The following is a 21,719-nucleotide window of genomic DNA, read 5'->3' on the forward strand; positions in this document are numbered from 1 at the left end:
CTGTGGGTTTGAGCCACAAGTCGGAGCCTCAGCATGGAGCCTGCTTGAAATTCTGTCTCTTCCCCTCTCTGGCCCTCCCCACCCCTCAAAAAAAAAAAGAAAGGAATAATGTTTCTTACCAAGGAAAGTGCTAGAGAAACCTAGAAAAATTATTGTATTTAGATGTTGCTTTTCTTTCTTTCTTTTTTTTTAATGTTTATTTGAGAGAGCGCGCTACGTGCATGTGTGCGTAAGTGGGGTAGGGGCAGAGGGGGGGGTGGCAGAGGATTCAGAGCTGGATGCTGCTTGTCTGCAGTCCATCCAGCTCACCAAATATTCTTCATTCGGATAGGTTACAATCCAACTGAACTTAATTCACTTACACTGTAAATAAAATCTTCTCTGAGGTTAAGGAGTAGTTACTTAGACTGAGATTTGCCTGTGTCTGCTTGTCTTTCTGTGTCTCTGTCTCTGCCAGGATTTCATGCGTTTATTTGTATGTCTGAGCCATTTCTTTTATTCCAGCACTGGGATGAGGGAGAGAATTTTGCAGATGACTAAGATCATTCCTCTTGAGTTTTGTATTTTTAAAGTTTCTTCTTCAGAGAGTAACCTCTTAAATTCTGGGTGTATCTTGCTATGGCCACTTGTGTCCTAACTGTATTTACTACTAAAATGCTAGCTAATTGAAAACTCTGCTTATGTTTGCTTATCACTGGCACATTCTGCATTTATTTAGTTCTGACATTTGAAGTCCTTAATTCACTCTGTTACCTATAGAGTATGAGAAACCAAAACACAGATTTGAGTAGCCCTACTTAAGGACAAATTTGAGAAAGAGACTTTTTTTTTTTAACTTTATTTTATTTTCTTGTGTGAGAGAGAGCACAAGTGAGGAGGAACAGAGAGAGAGGAAGAGAGAAAATCCCAAGCAGGCTCCCGTGTGTTAGCACGGAGCCTGACACAGGGCTCAATTTCACGACTCTGGGATCATGACCTGAGCTGAAATCAAGTCAGAAGTTTAACCAACTGAGCCGCCCAGAGACCCCTGAGAAAAAGACTTTTTAAAGTAATCTTAAATCAGGAGATAACTAAAAAAGATCTTGTTTGAAAGAATATCAGAGGAGGTATTATGTGGGGGGAGGTCAAGATGGAATGTGTGGTTGGCTTACCAGATTCTGTTGACTCTACGTACATACACTGTTCCAGTATAGAGTAGTGTAAAGGGTACTGACTTGTGTTAAAATTTTATCTCTACCATTTATTTTCTGTGACTTTGGTCATGTCAAAGTAAACATTACCAAAAAAAGTAAACATTACCTGGTGGTTTCAACTTCTGGGTTGAATCGAATTCTCATGATTATTGTTATAATGCATACATATTATAGATCATTTATCTATAATAAGCTATAAAAATGCCCTCCCGAATGACCCCAGCCTTACAGTAACAAGCATTTCCTTTTACAAAAAAAAAAAAATTTATGGTTAAAGCCATTTTTTTCACTCTTATCCATTGAAAGGAACAGCAATTAGATAATTTACTATGAGCGCTAAAATTACATTATAATCACTAAGCATAGTTCATTCTGTATAATCTCCCAACACACCCCCACCTTGTTTATTAAATTCCTTGTCTGTGCTAGACACTGGAAATACAGGAGTGACCAAAAACAAATAAAGGCCCTTTTTCATTGAGCTTACATTGTGTTGTGAAAGATACACGATAAACAAACAATAAAGCAGGGAAAGGGACTGACAAGTCTGAGGTGGTTATTAGTTTCAAAGATCAAGTGGCGACTTTAAAACTGTACATAAGCTGAAAAGTATGCAAAAATGACACAAGATTTTGGTTGCTTAATAAATTTGTTAATCTTAATAATAAAAGTAATAGAAGATAAAACAATAAAAGTAATATGTGTAAATGAAAAAAAAATCCAAACATCAAAGAAGTATGAAATGAAGTGAATCTTCCCCATTCCCTCCATTTTAACTCCTTAAGTGGTAATTACTTTTAATTCTGTTTTGTAGAATTCAGAAAACACATGTATGTATATACAGATATGTCTGTATTATATGTATATGTATCCTATTGTTAAAAAGAAAAAAAACAATCATGGCATCATATTAAATATACTGTTCACCAACTACCTTTTGGCCTATAAAAAAAAATTCAGATGTTTTTCCCAATCAGTACACACAAAGCTAACCTTATTCTTTTTAAGTATCTGCCAATATTTCATATATGGAAATATTTTCTTTTATCAATTACCAGTTGATGGCTATTTATTTGAATGCCTTTTCAGTTAATTTACCTTGTTCTTCAAATCTAATGATTCTAAATTGGCCTGTAGGTATGAAGGTATCTGAAAGTGATTACTAGTTCCTACTCTACATTTCTCCTCTTTCAGAGACACTACCTTAGTGAAGGGTACCGGGGTGGCTTAGTTCGTTAAGCTTGGGAGTTTGAGCACTGTATTGGGCTCCATGCTGAGCATGGAACATGCTTAAGATTCTCACTCTCACTCTTGCCCTGCCCCTACCCTGCTTGTGTGCGCAAGCTGGTGCACGCTCTTTCTTTCAAAAAATAAAAAAAAGAGGGGCACCTGGGTGGCTCAGTCAGTTAGGCGTCAGACTCCTGGTTTCGGCTCCAGTCATGATCTCATCGTTTCGTGTGTTCGAGCCCCACATCAGGCTTTCTGCTGGTGGTACAGAGCCTGCCTGGGATTTTGTGTCTCCCTCTGTCTCTGCCCTTCCCACACTCATACTGTCTATCTCAAAAATAAGCTTAAAAAAATTTTTTTTAATAAAAATAGAATAAAAAAACACTAGTGTTAAAGAACAGATACAATAATTTAAATTTAACCCTACAGTTTTCTTTTTTTTTATTTTTTTTTTTTAATTTTTTTTTTTTTCAACGTTTATTTATTTTTGCGACAGAGAGAGACAGAGCATGAACGGGGGAGGGGCAGAGAGAGAGGGAGACACAGAATCAGAAACAGGCTCCAGGCTCTGAGCCATCAGCCCAGAGCCCGACGCGGGGCTCGAACTCACGGACCACGAGATCGTGACCTGGCTGAAGTCGGACGCTTAACCGACTGCGCCACCCAGGCGCCCCTAACCCTACAGTTTTCTAAGTGCCCTTAGTTTAATGCACAATTTATAGATCATTGTGTAAAATTTTAAAAGAAGCTTATGTAAAATAGTCTTCAAAATGAAGAGACTTTTTTTTTTAACTTGTTTTATTTTTTATTTTTTTAAATTTACATCCAAATTAGTTAGCATATAGTGCAACAATGATTTCAGGAGTAGATTCCTTAATGCCCCTTACCCATTTAGCCCATCCCCCCTCCCACAACTCCTCCCGTAACCCTCAGTCTGTTCTCCATATTTATGACTCTCTTCTGTTTTGTCCCCCTCCCTGTTTTTATATTATTTTTGTTTCCCTTCCCTTATGTTCATCTGTTTTGTCTCTTAAAGTCCTCATATGAGTGAAGTCATAAGATTTTTGTCTTTCTCTGACTAATTTCACTTAGCATAATACCCTCCAGTTCCATCCACGTAGTTGCAAATGGCAAGATTTCATTCTTTTTGATTGCCGAGTAATACTCCATTGTATATCTATACCATGTCTTCTTTATCCATTCATCCCTCGATGGACATTTGGGCTCTTTCCATACTTTGGCTATTGTTGATCCTGCTGTTGAGGTGCGTGTGCCCCTTCGAAACAGCACACCTGTATCCCTTGGATAAATGCCTAGTAGTGCAATTGCTTGGTTGTAGGGTAGTTCTATTTTTAGTTTTTTGAGGAACTTCCATACTGTTTTCCAGAGTGGCTGCACCAGCTTGCATTCCCAAAAATGAAGATACTTAATTCTTTGATTTCTTGAACCTTTTCTAGGAGAATGTGCACATTAAGTATGTAGTTAATACAGGTACTTTGGGGAATCTATACATGAACTCTGAATCACAAAATTATCACTAAATAAATTGTAAGTATTATGTTATTTGGTAGTAGGTCAGACTAATAGATTGTGATTTCACAACATGTGTTTCTTTTGATTACAGATTCTTGAAACTATGCCGATGACTGAGAAAGTTGAAGAGTTGCTACATGTCATAGGCCCATTTTATGAAATTGTAGAAGACAAAAAGAGTAGCAAAAGTTCTGACTTAACCTCAGGTTGGACTGTTTTACCTTGTTTTTAGTTCAGCAGATGACACATTATGCATGCATTAATATTTATATGTCTAATTTTTGTTTTACTTTCACATGCCAGTCCGACTGGAGAAAATCTCTAAATACTTAGAAGGTAGGAATAATGAAATCCACATAAAAATTTTGTTTGAAATCTACACCCTAAAGAATTCTGCACATATTTATAAAACTTACAAGCTTGTCACGCAAGTTTTCGTTCCAAGCAAATATATTGCATAAAGTTCAAAAATATTATTAATGATTAATTTTAACTCTGCAGTTATTAAAACATGACAAATGATTCACTAAGTGTATACAAAATTGTAGCAGAATTCATGGTTGTATTTTGATAGATTATACTTTCTGATTTGGTTTTTGAGTTACATTAACAGTGACAATGGCTGAAATTATTTTCTAGCTAATTTTAATGTGGCTATGTTTATAGTATGGTTTATTACAGTATAGCAACCTGACACAAGATGTCAGTGAATTCACTTAGCTAGGTCTTTTTTTTTTTTTTTTTTTTTTTTGAGAATTCTAATTTCATGTTCTCAGGAAAGAATTGAAAGGCTTATCTTTTACATAGTAAGAAGAGTTGAATAATAGGTAAATTTGCTGTTATTAACTATAAACATTTGATCTTTAATTTTTTTTTTTAGAAAGCAGACTGAAATGAGCCTGTAAGAATTATTTCAAATGAAAATTACCTGTGTTTTATTTTCCTGACATCCCTATTTACAAGATACCTTTCACTAATTGATGGGAATTAGGTATTTCAGAACAGTTATCTTCCTGTCTGTCATAAGACCTGCAGTTTGTATCTGCAATTGTAATTGCTAGACTGCTTGCTGGGCATAACACTCATATAACACATCCTCTATATCTGATTTACTTAAAGGAGTCAAATTTTAACAAATAATCTTCCTTATAATTTGTACTATTTAGTGCAGAAAAAATATTAAATATTTTCTCTGTGTGAAGCATGTTGTTAGGATTCAGAGGAGAGTAAATCTGGACCTGTTTTAGTAGTATGAGGCTAGAGGCAAATGTTAAAACAACTAATTATAAAGACAAGGTAGAATGAATAATGATAATAAAGGCTCAGATCCATAATCCCTAAGCTGTAATTTAAAAATTCAAAAAACTTAATAAACCAAACATTCTTTTATAATTCCTTTGAGAGGAAAGACTGTCCTGACATGAACTAATTGAGGAACAGACCTCTGAAATGACGAGGGGCTGTTTTAAGTCTTTATTTTATTTAGTGTGACTATTCATGTGTTTTGTTGTAAAAACTTTATTATTATTTTTTTAGTGGGAGCTGCCTTAAAATTCTGTTGAAGTGTTACATAATATATAGTACATACAGTGTATGACCTTTGCAAAATTAGAAAACTGGATTTTAAATCATATCTGGACCTAAGAGTTGTAAGGGATGTGGACCCATACCATAATTTATTTAACCTGTACCATTCTAATGGACATTTAGATGTTTCCTCTTTTTTTATGTTGTTTTTTATTTTTATTGCATTATACTTATTAGTTTCCTCTTCTGATCTTCAAAAATGCTGCTGAAAGTAACCCTGTATAAATGTCATTAAATATATGTGTAAGTATATCTGTAAGAAATTATTTCTTACAGATACAATATTAGAAGTCTAACTGCAGAGATCAAAGTATATGGGTGTTTCATAGTTTGCAATCTTGAAAAAAAAAATTTTTTTAAACAAAGAATCATATTAAAAGTAGCCACTTAAGCCCAGTAGAACAGATGTATCTGTTTTGCTTGGGCTTTTTCATAATATACATACATAGTTTTGAAATCAGGAAATATGAACTGTCCGACTTTGTTCTTTTTCAAGATTGTTTTAACCATTATGGATCCTTGGCATTTCCATATGAATTTTAGAATCAGCTTGTTAATTTTTGCAAAAAGGACCATCTAAGATTCTTAAAGGAATTGCAATGAATTAGAAGAGTTTTGTCATCTCAGCAATATTGTCTTCGAATCCATTTATTTAGTTCTTTAATTTCTTTCACCAGTGTTTTGTCATTTGCAGTATACAATTCTTTGACTCTCTTTTGTGTACTGCGAAGCATTTTATTCTTTTCGCTGCTATTATAGATTATTTTCTAATTTCATTTTTGGATTGTTCATTGTTAGCTTGTAGAAACTCACTTGATTTTGTTTATTGATCTTATATCCTGCAATCTCGCCAAACCATTTGTTAGTTCTAATAGTTTTTGGGTGGATTCCTTAGGATTTCATGTATACAGAACATGTCATGTGCTTACTTCTTCCTTTTCAATCTGGATGCATTTTATTTACGTTTCTTGCCTAATTGCCATGGCAAGAACTTCTAGTACGATATTAAACAGAGATGGCAAAAGCAGACATCCTTGTCTTGTTCCTTATTTTATTTTTTATTTTTTTATTTTTTTCTTCATTCTTTCTTGTTCCTTATTTTAGGAGCAAAAAACATTCAATCGTTTAACATTAATTGTTATATTAGTTGTACATTTTTATAGATGCCCTTTATCAGATTGAGGAAATTCTCTTACATTTTTAATCTCGTCAACATTACTGTCATGTCAAATGCTTTGTCAGCATCTATTGTGATAATCATGTGACTATTGTCATGAACTGAATTTTGGATGTTGAGTAGGGCTAGTGAGTAATTCTCTGTGCTTTCTACACCTCTCATCACAGAAATGCCATTTAATGGGGGTTTGGGAGATTTCCTGTTGCTTAGTTTTGTTGAAGATGTCCATGAGTGGTGGGTGTTTTTGTTTCTTGTTTTTTGTTGTTGTTATTCTTTTTCTTGGTTGTCAGGGAGAGAGCAAGATTTATAAACTGTGATGCTGCCATGGTTCTCTAAGAGAGAGTAGAACATAATGGCAATGATAGAGTTGAGTTTTTACTCTTCTGTACCTGTTTAAAATGTATGGAGATTTTGACATTTAATATGTTGTTTGAGATGCAGGGAAGCATTCAAAATGCATTTGTGGGGGCGCCTGGGTGGCTCAGTCGGTTAGGCATCCGGCTTTGGCTCAGGTCATGATCTCGCGGTCCGTGGGTTCAAGCCCCCCCGTCGGGCTCTGTGCTGACAGCTCAGAGCCTGGAGCCTGTTTCAGATTCTGTGTGTCTCCCTCTCTCTGACTCTCCCCCGTTCATGCTCTGTCTCTCCCTGTCTCAAAAATAAATAAAAACGTTAAAAAAAATTAAAAAAACAAAACAAAATGCATTTGTGTAAGTGAAAATGAAGCACAAAAATTTATGGAGAGAGACCACTGTTTTTGACCAGTAGCCACGTAGGAGGCCTTTATTATCTTAAAGGGTGATGGAAATGTAATTCCCTCTCTCTCAAAATGAAGTACAGTAACCAAAGGCATTGGCATCATGTGGGAGCCTTATGGTAATGCAGAATCTTAGGCCACCCCAGACTTGCTGATTCAGAATCTGCATTTTAACTAGATCTAAGGTGATTCCTATGCATATTAACATTTGAAAAATTCTGATGAATTTCCTCTCAAGATATGACCGGCCAGTAGGGCAATGTGCCTTTTTAAATGATTGATCACATTAATGGATGCTTTAAAATAAAAATAAATATAAAGACATAATAATATAGATAGTGTACCTAAAGCCTTAAAGGTAAGAAAAGGATAAAAAATTTTTAAATGTAGTTCTGTTGATGATATTGATGATATTGTTGTGTTTATGTTTTCAGTATGCTAGGATATAGCAACTGTCTCTTTATTTACTGTGCGTAAAGAGGATCCTTCATCTCTAACTTTTCTATTTTGATTGATATTAACTTAAAAATAACTCACCCTCTGCCTTGTTTAGGAAGGTTTTAAGATAGCTTTATCACTTTTGTTGTAAACTGAAGGAGTTTCTTTATGTAATGTATGTATAATCAAGGAAAAGAATACTTGCAGATATATGTCAAAATTCTAACTTTTACTTCAAAATTATTAGTTATTATAAAGGGCAGTATTATTTGTAAATTACAGCATGATTGTGTGTTATAGCACTAGAGATTAAGTGATCATTTCATATTTTAGATCTTGGTAACGTTCTGACTTCTACTCCAAATGCCAAAACTGTTAATGGTAAAGCTGAAAGCAGTGATAGTGGAGCTGAGTCTGAGGAAGAAGAGGCCCAAGAAGAAGTAAAAGGAGCGGAACAAAGTGCTAATGGTAATCTTTGGATGACGAACGAATAATTTTACATTCAATTAGATAAAAGAAGGGACGCCTGACTGTCTCAGTCAATAGAGCACATGACTCTTGATCTCGGGGTTGAGTTTTAGCCCCACGTTGGATGTAAAGATTACTTAAGAATAAAATCTTTAAAAAATAGATGAAAGAATATGGAGAAGTTGGGACTGATTTGGTGTTGTATGAGAATAGTGTGTATGGTGGGATGTGGGCTGTTGACCTTATCACCATATTTTCTGTGGACCAAAAGTGCATAGATAGAATCGAACACTAACAAGAATGGACCACTCCTCTAAATGTAATGCCTGAAATGCTGCATTAGAAATGTATTCATTTTATAGAGTGCCGGGCTGGCTTAGTCAGTATATCATGCAGCTGTTGGTCTTGGGGTTGTGAGTTGGAGCCCCATGTTTGGCATAGTTTACTTAAAGAAACAAAAAGAAGAAATGTATTCATTTTAGGTATTGTTGCCAATATAAATATGCATATGTGGCTTACCAAGAAGAGGAGAAATGTTTAAACTCTCAATACCTTGTCAAGAATAGAATGGAGAATTGGATATAGGAAGTTTTGATGGAGAGAGAACATTGGAGTCATAGGCTACTGCATTGTGGGTGGGGGGCCCCACTGGTAGTAAGAGTACCAGTGATTCCTGGGAAGATTGGTTTAGAAAGGGGAGGCAGACAGACACTAAAACAAACCGTACGGCTTACTTTTGCCTTTACTTTCCAATAGGGTATGACAGATAATACCTTCTTCAAAGGATCTTTTCATTGACTATGTGGACCCATTTGTACTTCTGGGTCTCATAGGGCAATTTGCCTATGCTTGAGAGAGTGTAAAGACCTTGAGAGGTTATCTTTAAAGGGGATTCTAGGGATGCCTGGCTGGCTCAGTCAGTAGAGCATGTGACTTTTGACCTTGGGGTCATGAATTTGAGCCTTACATTGGATGTGGAGCCTACTTAAAAATAAAATAAGATAGGTTCTAGAAGATTTACAGGGAACTGAAGTAGTTTTGAATGAGCTTTCAGCATATAATAAATCCCTTTTCAAGGAGTATCCCATCTCTCTGATCCAAGTAGGAAACTATTCAAAGGGATTATGGTAGGTTGGGGAAATGATTACTGATATTAGAATATATATACAGAAGTTGACCTACTGTGAACTTTTATGAATCTCCCTACTTTCTTTTAAAAGATAAGAAAATGATGAAGAAATCTGCAGATCATAAGAATTTGGAAATCATTGTTACTAATGGCTATGATAAAGACACCTCCACTCAAGATATACAGAATGACATTCATGCCAGTGCTTCCTTGAGTGGGAAAAATGCTGAAGAAATAAAGGCTGTAGATGAAAATTTGGAGCAAACTGGAAAAACTGCTGTCTGCATTCACCAAGGTATTGTCCCAGGATAATTATCTGTCTAGCCTCTTTCCTATGAATGCAGTGTTCTTTTCATTGTTTTAGGATATTTAGGAGCAATTTAGAATTTAAAAACTTCTTATTCAATAATATCTTAGGGTTTATTAATATTATAAGGGTGTATAGCTTTGAAAGATAGTGAATTAGAGGCAGGGCTTTTATATTTTTATTGAGACATTTTTAATTGTGTTTTTGTATGGTTTTTTTTTAAAATTTTTTTTTTTTTTTTTCAACGTTTATTTATTTTTGGGACAGAGAGAGACAGAGCATGAACGGGGGAGGGGCAGAGAGAGAGGGAGACGCAGAATCGGAAGCAGGCTCCAGGCTCCGAGCCGTCAGCCCAGAGCCCGACGCGGGGCTCGAACTCACGGACCGCGAGATCGTGACCTGGCTGAAGTCGGACGCTTAACCGACTGCGCCACCCAGGCGCCCCTGTATGGTTTTTTTAAAATAAAATTTTGAGGGGCATCTGGGCAGCTCAGTCAAACATCTGACTCTTGGTTTCAGCTCAGGTCATGATCTTAACAGTTTGTAAGTGGGAGCCCCACGTTGAGCTCTGTATGGATAGCGTGGAGCCTGCTTGGGATTCTCTCTCTCTCTCTCTCTCTCTCTCTCTCTCCCCCCCCCCCCCCGCCTCTCATATCCTCCCAGCTTGCTCTCTCTCACTCTCTCAAAAAGTAAATAATAAAAACATAAAGAAAACAAGAAATATAATTACTTAATGTAACAACTGAACTTGCATAGTTGCATACCAATTTAGACCTCCTAGTTGGTAGTCAGTTTTCCCTTACAAGATTGTTTTATAAGGTTTGATCTGGACAGTGTCTTTGTATGATTACTTGATAAAATACAATCTTGTCAAATAAAAATTATCAACTATGTTGGAAGTTTTGGTACGTTAAAAGAAAAAAGTGTGGCTTGATAAATTTGTCTCCAGTGTGAAAATAATATAGAGCTGATAAATTTTGAGAGTGGAATAAATGCATTTTTCTTCAGTTAGAGAATAATAATCCACTTGGACATTTGTTCATTTTCAGAGATAAATGATGATCATGTTGAAGATATTTCAGGAATTCAGCATTTGACAAGTGATTCAGACAGTGAGGTCTACTGTGATTCCATGGAACAGTTTGGACAAGAAGAGGTAAAAATGACACTTTTTATTTATTTATTTTTTTTCAACGTTTATTTATTTTTTGGGGGGACAGAGAGAGACAGAGCATGAACGGGGGAGGGGCAGAGAGAGAGGGAGACACAGAATCGGAAACAGGCTCCAGGCTCTGAGCCATCAGCCCAGAGCCTGACGCAGGGCTCGAACTCATGGACCGCGAGATCGTGACCTGGTTGAATTCGGACGCTTAACCGACTGCGCCACCCAGGCGCCCCAAAATGACACTTTTTAAAAAAAAAAATTTTTTTTTAACGTTTATTTATTATTAAGAGACAGAGAGAGACAGAGCGTGAGCAGGGGAGGGGCAGAGAGAGAGGGAGACACAGTATCCGAAGCAGGCTCCAGGCTCCAAGCTGTCAGCACAGAGCCTGACACACGGCTCAAACTCACAAACTGCCAGATCATGACCTGAGCCGAAGTCAGACACTTAACCGACTGAGCCACCCAGGTGCCCTGACACTTTTTAATTGGCAGATTTTCAAAGTGATATGTCAGAATACAGTGCATAACTTCTGTTAATAGCAGATGTACGTACACTGTTCATGGCTTTGAAGATATACCTCTAAAATTTTTTTAAATATATAAACATTTGTATGTAGAATTATTTTTGTGAATTTAAAAAATGTATAAAATTCCTGAATGTTCAAAAATATTTCACTATTTTAACTTGTTACTATATTTATATTTGTAAATATCCTGAGGGAGGTGAGATGGGGAGGCAGAAGGTAAACTTTATGCTAGACCCTGTGTTTGAAACGTTGACATACAAGAAAATCGAATAATTTTCAAATCTATTCTACACACTGACTTCTTTTTTAAGTTTTGAAATATAATTGACATATGCTGTTATATTAGTTTTAGGCATACAACATGTTGATTCAGTGATTCTGTACATTACTCAGTCCTCATCATGATAAGTGTAGTCACCATACAATGCTATTGCAATATTATTGACTATATTATGGTGTGCTTTCCACCTTTTTCACTTACTTATTTTATGAATGGAAGTTTGTATCTCTTAATCCCCTTTATTTCACCTATCCTCCCCACCCACCCCGCCCCATCCACGTCTGCTTTGGCAGCCACCGGTTTGTTTTCTGTATTTAAGAGTTTGTTTAGATTTTGTTTGTTTGTTTTTTAGATTCCACATGTAAGTGAAATAATACGGTATTTGTCTTTCTCTGTCTGACTTATTTCACTTAGCCTAATATCCTCTATGTCCATCTATGTTGTCAAGAATGGCCAGATTTCATTCTTTTTCATGGCTGAGTTGATGTTCCATTGTATATGTATACCATATTTTCTTTTTCCATTCATCTATCAATAAACACCTTGGGCTGCTTCTGTTATCTTAGCTGTTATAAATAATGCTGTAGTAAACATAGACGTGCATGTACCTTTTCAAATTAGTGTGTTCATTTTCTTTGGGTACATACCCAATAGTGGAATTACTGGAGTGTATGGTATTTCTATTTTTAATTATGTGAAGAAGCTCTATACTGTTTTCCAGAGCGGCTGCATCAATTTACATTCCTACCAACAGTACACAAGGGTTCTCATTTCATATCCTTACCAGCACTTGTTATTTCTTGTCATTTGGATACTAGCCATTCTGACGGGCGTAAGGGTGTGGTGCTTTTTGCATACAGTAATGTTTTTATCTTGTATTTATATTACCTTGGTTTCTGTCCTTTCCATAGGGTTGATGGTGTGAAACCATTGCATCTCTTTGGTTTTACTGAATTTTGAACATGTTAGAAGACCTCATGCTTTCAAGGGCCTCATCTCACTTAACAAATTGTTTAAAAGAAAGTCACCTTTTTTATTTTACAGTTTTTGTTTTCAGTCCAGTTTAAATAAATTGTGTAGCTTATAGATCCCTTTCTAAAAGGTTGAAACTTTGAAAGATTCAATCATTAGCAGTTACTGCTTTGTAGAAGCTAAAAATAGAAATGGTTCTAGAATAACCATTTAGTGGAATAGATAATGGATTGTAGGTACTGTTCTGAAACTGAAAAGAGATTTGGAGATAGGAAATATGTTTTCTGTATACATGTATACATTCTTCCAACATCATTGCAAACCAGTAGACCATTACAGACCAGTGTACCTGGAATTTTGCTAGGTGGATTAGATTTCTAAGATTTTTTTTAATGATTACAAATGTTTTATTAAATATCCAATGAACTATGTACAACTTAGAAATATTTGCCATATATACTGTTTTTTTTTTTTTTTTTTAAGTTTATTCATTTTGAGAGAGACTGAGTGAGCGGGGCGGGGTTGGGGCAGAGAGAGAGAGAGAGAGAGAGAGAGAGAGAGAGAAGGAGAGAGAATCCCAAGCAGGCCCCACACTGTCAGCGCAGAGCCCGATGGGGGGCTTGAACTCACAAAATGTGCAAGATCATCACCTGAGCTGAAACCAAGAGTTGGCCGCTTAACTGACTGAGCCACCTAGGCTCCCCATATACCATTCTTATATATTATGCCCTTTGGCATAATAACTTGATTTCAATTTTTTCTTCTTCTTTGACTCCTTAATTTGGTGTTCTTCAGGAATATGACTACTCCCTTGGTTTCAGCCATTACTCATATACTGATGTTTCTTATCTCCAACCTATATCTCTCTTCTGAATTCTAACTGACCTATTAAACATCTTGCCTAGGAACCTCAATTTATACTTCTCTATAACTATACCATTGTCTCTGTTCCCTTGAGACCCCTTTGTCCTCTGTATTTCTTATCTTGGTGAGTATCACAAAACCATCTGGTCTTTTCCTTTCCCGTACTTCCCACATTCAGTCTTCAACTCCTATTGATTCTCTAATCTCAGAAGTTCTCAAAGCAGCCTCTGTCCCAGTACTACTTTATTGGTACAGGCTGTCGTCACTACTACACCTTTGACTTGGCTTATACTCATTCTGTACGTTTTAATTCATATCATTTCTTCCAGGAAGTCTCCACTGAGCCCCAATATGAGTTAGGCACCCCTCCTGTGAGTTCCTATAGCAAGCACCCTTTGTCCATCTTTTTCATACTACTTATCAAACTATGCTGTAATGATCTTACTTCTCTCCTTTACCAAGCTATTTCTTTCTTTATATTATCCTTAGAATTTAGCATAGTAACTAGAACAAGAGTAGTAGACATTTTTATAAGTCTCTTGGATGAATGACTGACTCATGAGAACAATTCATTGCCAGAACTACTCAATACTTTATTCATGGATGAATCATTCCTATCCCATTTCTTTCCTAAATATAGGATGCAGAAGGTGAATACATTTTTTAGAAAAATATTTTCTATCATAGCATGAAAAAAGTTTTATAAAAACAGTAATTCTTCTGTTGTCACAAAAACTTATGTTTATAGCTTTTAACTAAGTGTTGTTTTAAATTTGTAGTCTTTAGACAGCTTTACGTCAAACGGCAGACCATTTCGATATTACTTGAGTGGTGATCCCAATCAGCCCTTGGAAAGTCCTGGTTTTCCTGAAGATGTTCAAGGATCTCCGGGAAATGGCAACATTGGGGATATGCAGGTGGTAGCAGTTGAAGGAAAAGGTGAAGTAAAGCATGGAGGAGAAGATGGCCGAAGTAACAGTGGAGCACCACACCGTGAGAGACGGGGTGGAGAAAATGAGGAATTCTCTAATGTCAGAAGAGGGAGAGGTGTGTATTCTTTTTTGTTCTTGCTGACTGACTATCTTTAGAAACTAATTAGCAAAAAGGGAAAAGTTTAGGTAAGGAGAGACATTAGAACTCTCAATTTACCAAGGGAATGTTAAAAGTTATCCTTCTATAACGTCTGACCACTTTTCTTTACACCTAGTTCTCTTCTTAGACTCTACCCCCCACCCCCAAGGCATAGTAGTGTGATCTCTGAAGGTATAGGAGAAAACATTCCATTTCTATATCTTTTATGCAGTTTTTTGAAGTAGCCAAATTTATGTCCTTCTTGAACAGTCAGTTAATGGTTCCTCCAAATGCCCCTCTGCTTTTGTTTCCTACTGTAGGTAAAAATTTGAATTGTGTCTTTTGCACATTTCCCTACTTAAGTCAAAAGATATTGTTTAAAACTGACAAATCAAGTAATAGAGATAAAAGAACATTTAACAATACAAAGGCAAACATTAAGGAGTGACTGGGTGGCGTAGTTGCTTAAGGGTCTGATGTGTGATTTCAGCTCAGGTCAGGATCTCACAGTTTGAGGGGTCGAGACCCACATCGGGCTCAGCGCTGACAGTACAGAGCCTGCTTGGAATTCTCTCTTTCCCTCTCTCTCTCTGCCCCTCTCCCCCACTCTATCTCTCAAAATAAACAAATAAACATATTTTTAAAGTTAAAAAAAAAAAGGTAAACATTAAGAATGATAATGTGATCAGGTAACAGGATAGAGTTGAGGAGGGAAGCAAAGGGGGTGTGTGTGTGTGTGTGTGTGTGTGTGTGTGTATATTAATTTATGATGGTTTGTAGTTAAGAATGAATAGGGACTGTCAGAAAAGAGAATTAAGGGAAAGACAAATACCATATGATCTCACTTATATGTAGAATCTAAAAAAACAAAAACAAAAGACCAAGCTTATAGACACAGAAATAGATAGATTGATGATTGCCAGAGGCAGGTGTGAAGGGGATGTGAAACAGGTCACGGGGTCAAAAGGTAAAAACTTCCATTTATAAAATAAGTAAGTCATGGGGATGTAACATACAGCATGGTGTCCGTAGTTAATCAGACCTGTATTGCATATTTGAAAGTTGCTAAGATTGGGGCGCCTGGCTGGTGCAGTCATTTGAACATCCGACTCTTGATTTCGGCTTAGGTCATGATCCCAGGGTCATGGGATCGGACCCCATGGTGGGCTCCAGAGCTGAGCATGGAGCTTGCTTGGGATTCTTTCTCTCTCTTCCCCTCTGCCCCCTCCCTGGCTTGCAACCTGTCTTTCTAAAAGAAAATAAAAAAGAACATAAAAAAAGAAAGTTGCTAAGATAGAAAAGTCTTAGAAATTATCACAAGGAAAAAAAATCTGTAACTGTATGGTGACAGATGTGAACTGAACTTATTGCAGTGATCATTTTACAATATATACAAGTATTGAATCATTATATTGTACACTTAAAAAAAGGAAAATCCCTGCATAATTTCATGAGGTCATAAAAAGTTAAAGGATTAGCTGCATTTCTGATTGAAAAAAATCTACATAAAATAAAACAAATGAAGACGGGGAAGAAAAGAGAAGATTAATGGTCTTAAGAACATTATTCTTAAAAATTACCATTTTAACATATACCAAATTGTGAGTATTTAATGAAGAAGAGAAAGATCACAACATATTACTAGAGCCTTGGATTCAGATCCCTTTCTTTAGGCAATTTACCAAAATCGCATGTACGAAAGGCTTTCTATTGACAACCCTGACTTCACCCCGCCTACAAAACATTACAACTCCCAGCAATCACAGGGGTCCATACAAGTGGCAGCCCCTGAAGTGAAGCTTCGTGAGCCTTACCGTAAATCTGCCTCAGCATTAAACAAATCTTATTGAGCTTTTCTTTGTCAGGCCCTGTTCTGGATCCTGGGGAAGCCCCTCTTTTTGCGGAGCTCATGTTCCAGTAAAGGGGAGCTGACAGTAAATAAGTAAATAATTGAGATTCTTTGTGAATGATAAGTGCTCTGAAGAAAAAAAAATGAGTAATTAGATAATGACTGGAGATGGGGATTTACCATAACAGGGGAATGGTCTATTAATTCTGTCTTTGCGAAGGCTTGTTTGAAAGCTGACTATGACATAGGATATAGTAAAGTGAGCAGAGAAGAGAGTAATTCTCTAGTGTCATCAGTACCCACTGACAGGCCGTCACAGAATATATGAATCTCTTTTTTTTTTTGGAGAAACAATTTTTATTTTTTATTATTTTTTTTAATTTACATCCAAATTAGTTAGCATATAGTGCAACAATGATTTCAGGAATAGATTCCTTAGTGCCCCTTACCCATTTAGCCCATCCCCCCTCCCACAATCCCTCCCGTAACCCTCAGTCTGTTCTCCATATTTATGACTCTCTTCTGTTTCGTCCCCCTCCCTGTTTTTATATTATTTTTGTTTCCTGAATATCTCAATCTCTTAAGGATGAAGGAAAAAAAACTAAGCCACAGACCAGACTTTCCACCTTTTTTCCCCTTGTAAATTCTATACCAATAGCTGAAGTGGTTCTTTTCTTGAAGAACCACTTCAAAATTTACTTCCTTTCAATACAAGAGTAGAGATCTTCTTGAAAATGGCATCAGGGGTGCCTGGGTGGCTCAGTCAGTTGAGCATCTGACTCTTGATTTCAGCTCAGGTCATGATCTCGGGGTTCATGGGATCAAGCCCTTGCATCGGACTCTGCACTGGCAGGGTGGAGCCTGCATGGGGGTTCTCTCTCTGCCCCTCTTGTGCGTATGCTCTCTCTCTCACGATAAATAAATAAACGTTTTCAAAAAAGCAAAGAAAATAACATCAGGCACAACACCTCAGTGTACTCTTTGAAGTTTAACTTGACAAACAGCTCTCATTCCATTTCTTTTGCAAGAACAAACACTGCTTGTTGCAAGCGCAGCTTTGGGAATCCAGTTGCTGCTGTAGGGCTCCAGAATGCCAAAGGGCAATGAGGCAAACAGTTTCCTGATAATTATTATTTAAAACAAAATAAACAAAACTTACCTATTGTATTAGCAAACATATAGAAACTCATAAACTCCATTTAGGCACAGTAGTGCTTTTTATATGCTGCAATAGAAAACTGTTGCAGCCTTTCTGAAAAATACCTTGGTAACACTCATTAAGAACTTCTACTAACTTGTCATCCTTTGACCCAGTAACTCTCCTTTTTTGATTCTGTTTTTTCTAAAGAAATCAGCAGACATTTGGGCAAGAATTTATATACAAAGACATTCATTGCGGTGTTCTTTTTTTTTTTGGTTTGGGGTTGTTTGTTTTTTTTTTAACGTTTATTTATTTTCGAGAGAGAGAGAGAGAGAGAGTGCAAGCGAGGGAGGGGCAGAGAGAGAGGAGACACAGAATCCAAAGCAGGCTCCAGCCTCTGAGCTGTCAGCACAGAGCCCAACGTGGAGCTCAAACTCATGAACTGCGAGATCATGGCCTAAGCCGAAATCAGATGCTTAACTGACTGAGCCACCTAGATGCCCCTGGTTTGTTTGTTTTTTTAATGCTTATTTATTATTTTTAGAGAGAGGCAGTCTCTGCACTCCCAGCACAGAGCCCAGCATGGTGCTCGATCCCATGAACCATGAGACCATGACCTGAGCTGAGATCGAGAGTAAGATGCTCAACCAACTGAGCCCCCCAGATGCCCCATGTCAGTATTATTTGTAATTGCAAAAATTTGGAATTATCTTATTCAAAAGTAGAGAACGATTGAGTAAATTCATTCATGGCCATGCTGGGGAATTTATGTAGCCATTTCAGTGTTTTTGTAATAAAATGTAAAAATGCAGATAAACATTTATGATATTTTTAAAGAGAAGAACACAAAATTATGTGTTGGGGTAATGCCTATTCTATAAATACATGCATGGGAAAAATAATGAATGGATATATGACAAAATCTTGGTAGTGGTAAGTGCAATAGAATTTATAAAAAGAGAAATACATTTAAAAACCTTTTGGGTTTGGGGCACCTGGGTGGCTCTGTTGGTTAATCATCCAACTTTGGCTCATGTCATGCTCTTACCGTTCATGAGTTTGAGCCCCACATCCAGCTGTCTACTGTCAGCCAGGAGCCTGCTTTGGATTCTCTGTCTCCCTCTCTCTTTGCCCTTCCCCCGCTCATGTGCACACGTGTGCATGCTCTCTCTCTGTGTCTCTCTGAAAAATAAATAAACATTAAAAAAAAAGTGCTCTTTGAATTTCTTCAATCTTTTTACCTTATTAGTGAAGAATTTTTGAGAATGCATCTCAAATATGTGAATTATGTGTGAATTATATGCATTTTGTCATGTACTAGTGTAGTAAGTACATTGTAAAACATTAGCAAAGAGAATCTTTGATTATATCAGTATCAGTAGAAGCTTCTATAGCTACTTCTTTGCTCCTGGTATTTTGTGTACTTCCTGATTGCTTCCACTCTGCTTTGGAGATTTAGATCTCAAAGAAATAACACAGGAAAATGAATAAAACACACTCTTTCTACCTTTATAAGAATTATTTAAAACTAACTGATTTTACTCTCTTAAAATAGGGCATAGAATGCAACACTTGAGTGAAGGATCCAAGGGTCGGCAAGTGGGAAGTGGAGGTGATGGGGAACGCTGGGGCTCAGACAGAGGGTCAAGAGGCAGCCTCAATGAACAGATTGCTCTCGTCCTCATGCGCCTGCAGGAGGATATGCAAAACGTCCTTCAAAGACTTCATAAACTGGAAACGCTAACTGCTTCGCAGGTGAGCTTTTGAATTTGTCTTCTTCCACTGTTGATCCTGTATAACAGCATGTAAGTGTAATCTGTGTTGATCAGATTTATATAAATCAATGTAATGATTTTTTTTTTAATAAAAAGGATCTAGGGGCGCTTGTCTGGCTCAGTGGATAGAGCATGTGACTCTTTATCTCAGGTTGTGAGTTTGAGCCCTGCATTGGGTGGAGAGATTACTTAAAAAATAAATAAAATAATTTTTCAAAAATAATAAAAAATAAAAAGGATCTACTTTTGAAAATATTGGTTATTTAAGAAAAGACTGATCCAAAAGCTAACTACCACTTCATAGAAAATTTTTCGAGTGTAAAATTACCAGTACCTTGTTAGGGGTAGAAGTAGGGTGCTTGGTAATAGAAGAGGAAGACCTTTTAAGGGGCTCCTGGCTGCCTCAGTGAGTGGAGCATTGGACTCTTGATGTCAGGGTTGTGGGTTCAGGCCCCACATTGGGTGCAGAGATTACTTCAAAATAAAATCTTTAAAAAAAAAAAAAAAAGGCTCCTGGGTTGCTCAGTTGGTTAAGTGTCTAGACTCTTGATCTTGGCTCAGGTCATTATCTCACAGTTCATGAGATCGAGCCCCGCATCAGGCTCTGTACTGACAACGTGGAGCCTGCTTTGGATTCTCTCTCTCTCTGTCTCTCTCTCTCTCTTTCTCTTTCTCTCTTTCTCTTTCTCTCTGTGTTTCTGTCTTTCTCTCTCTCTCTCAAAATGAGTAAATAAACTTTAAAAAAAGAGCTTGGGGTGCCTGGGTGGCTCAGTCAATTGAGCATCCAACTTCAGCTCAGGTCATGATCTCGCGGTTCATGGGTTCGAGCCCCACATCAGGCTCTGTGCTGACAGCTCAGAGCCTGGAGCCTGCTTCAGATTCTGTGTCTCCCTCCCTCTCTCTGCCCCTCCCCCGCTTGTGCATGCATGCATGTGTGTGTGTGTGCGCGCGCACATGCGCACTCTCTCTCAAAAATAAATTAAAAAAAATTTTTTAAAAAGGGATGTTATGGGGCGCCTGGGTGGCGCAGTCGGTTAAGCGTCCGACTTCAGCCAGGTCACGATCTCGCGGTCCATGAGTTCGAGCCCCGCGTCGGGCTCTGGGCTGATGGCTCAGAGCCTGGAGCCTGTTTCCGATTCTGTGTCTCCCTCTCTCTCTGCCCCTCCCCCGTTCATGCTCTGTCTCTCTCTGTCCCAAAAATAAATAAACTTTGAAAAAAAAAAAAAATTTAAAAAGGGATGTTATATGGTGCAGTTCAAGGAAGTAATAAACCATAACTAGTGCTTTAGAGTTCATCATTAAGGAGTCACTCTTTTGTAATAAACATTGTCCTCTATCTCGACTTCTTTTTATTTTTTATTTTATGTATTTTAAAAAAAAATTTTTTTTTTAACGTTTATTTATTTTTGAGACAGAGAGAGACAGAGCATGAACGGGGGGAGGGTCAGAGAGAGAGGGAGACACAGAATCTGAAACAGGCTCCAGGCTCTGAGCAGTCAGCACAGAGCCCGACGCGGGGCTCGAACCCACAAGCTGTGAGATCATGACCTGAGCCGAAGTCGGACGCTTAACCGACTGAGTCACCCAGGCGCCCCTTGACTTCTTTTTAAAATGCTGTAGAGATAGTATATTAAGTTACCAATTCTTTAGTGTAAATTAGTTGTAGGATCAAAACTTTAAAGCCAGAGAGGAATGTAGAGTCATAGTTTGATGTTCGCAGTTATTTAACCCTGGAAGAGTAAGAATATTAAACCTTTGAAAACGCACTATAGCAAGTCATTGCAGAAACTAAAGCAGAACCCAGGCATCCTGTATCCTAGATCAGTGCTCTTTCTGTACTGAATAAAACTAGACAGTTAAGTATGGAGGAGGTACTAAAGGAAAGGAAAAAGGTTCGGAGGAAGGGCTAGTTCATCTTGGTTCACAGTTTGGGGCTGGGCTGTGATAATCCCTGGATTTGGCTGCGATAATCCCAGGACTTGGCTGCAGAGCCTTCAGATGGCTACTAGTGCTGTGCCCCATTTGTCCTCTGATTTGTTCCTCTTGGAGTAATGTTTATTGCAGAAAAAGGCAACTAAACAGGCTGTCTGACCCATTATATAGCACTGGGGGCACCTGGGTGGCTCAGGTTGGTTCAAGTCATGATCTCGTGGTTTGTGGGTTCGAGCCCCATGTTGGGCTCTGTGCTGACAGCTCAGAGCCTGGAGCCTGCTTCGGATTCTGCGTTTCCTCTCTCTGCCCCTCCCCGTCTCTTTCTCTCTC

General features: G+C 37.5%; 1 protein-coding gene across 7 annotated transcripts in view; it reads left to right on the forward strand.

Moving 5' to 3' along the window:
• Positions 1 to 21,719, forward strand: part of ACBD5 (acyl-CoA binding domain containing 5) — a 71,727-nt gene that overhangs the window by 13,302 nt on the left and 36,706 nt on the right. For 4 of the 7 annotated variants that reach the window (XM_030321158.1, XM_030321157.1, XM_030321153.1 and 1 more), the window contains exons 5-11: positions 4,045 to 4,159; positions 4,257 to 4,289; positions 8,243 to 8,377; positions 9,598 to 9,801; positions 10,863 to 10,969; positions 14,401 to 14,668; positions 19,238 to 19,437. In XM_030321158.1, the coding sequence (XP_030177018.1) occupies positions 4,045 to 4,159; positions 4,257 to 4,289; positions 8,243 to 8,377; positions 9,598 to 9,801; positions 10,863 to 10,969; positions 14,401 to 14,668; positions 19,238 to 19,437 (1,062 nt within the window). The remainder of the gene's footprint in view (positions 1 to 4,044; positions 4,160 to 4,256; positions 4,290 to 8,242; positions 8,378 to 9,597; positions 9,802 to 10,862; positions 10,970 to 14,400; positions 14,669 to 19,237; positions 19,438 to 21,719) is intronic. The other 3 variants (XM_032593846.1, XM_032593845.1, XM_030321156.1) reach the window with 1 other exon arrangement.

This window comes from Lynx canadensis, chromosome B4 (assembly GCF_007474595.2).
Source record: "Lynx canadensis isolate LIC74 chromosome B4, mLynCan4.pri.v2, whole genome shotgun sequence".
NCBI lineage: Eukaryota > Metazoa > Chordata > Mammalia > Carnivora > Felidae > Lynx > Lynx canadensis.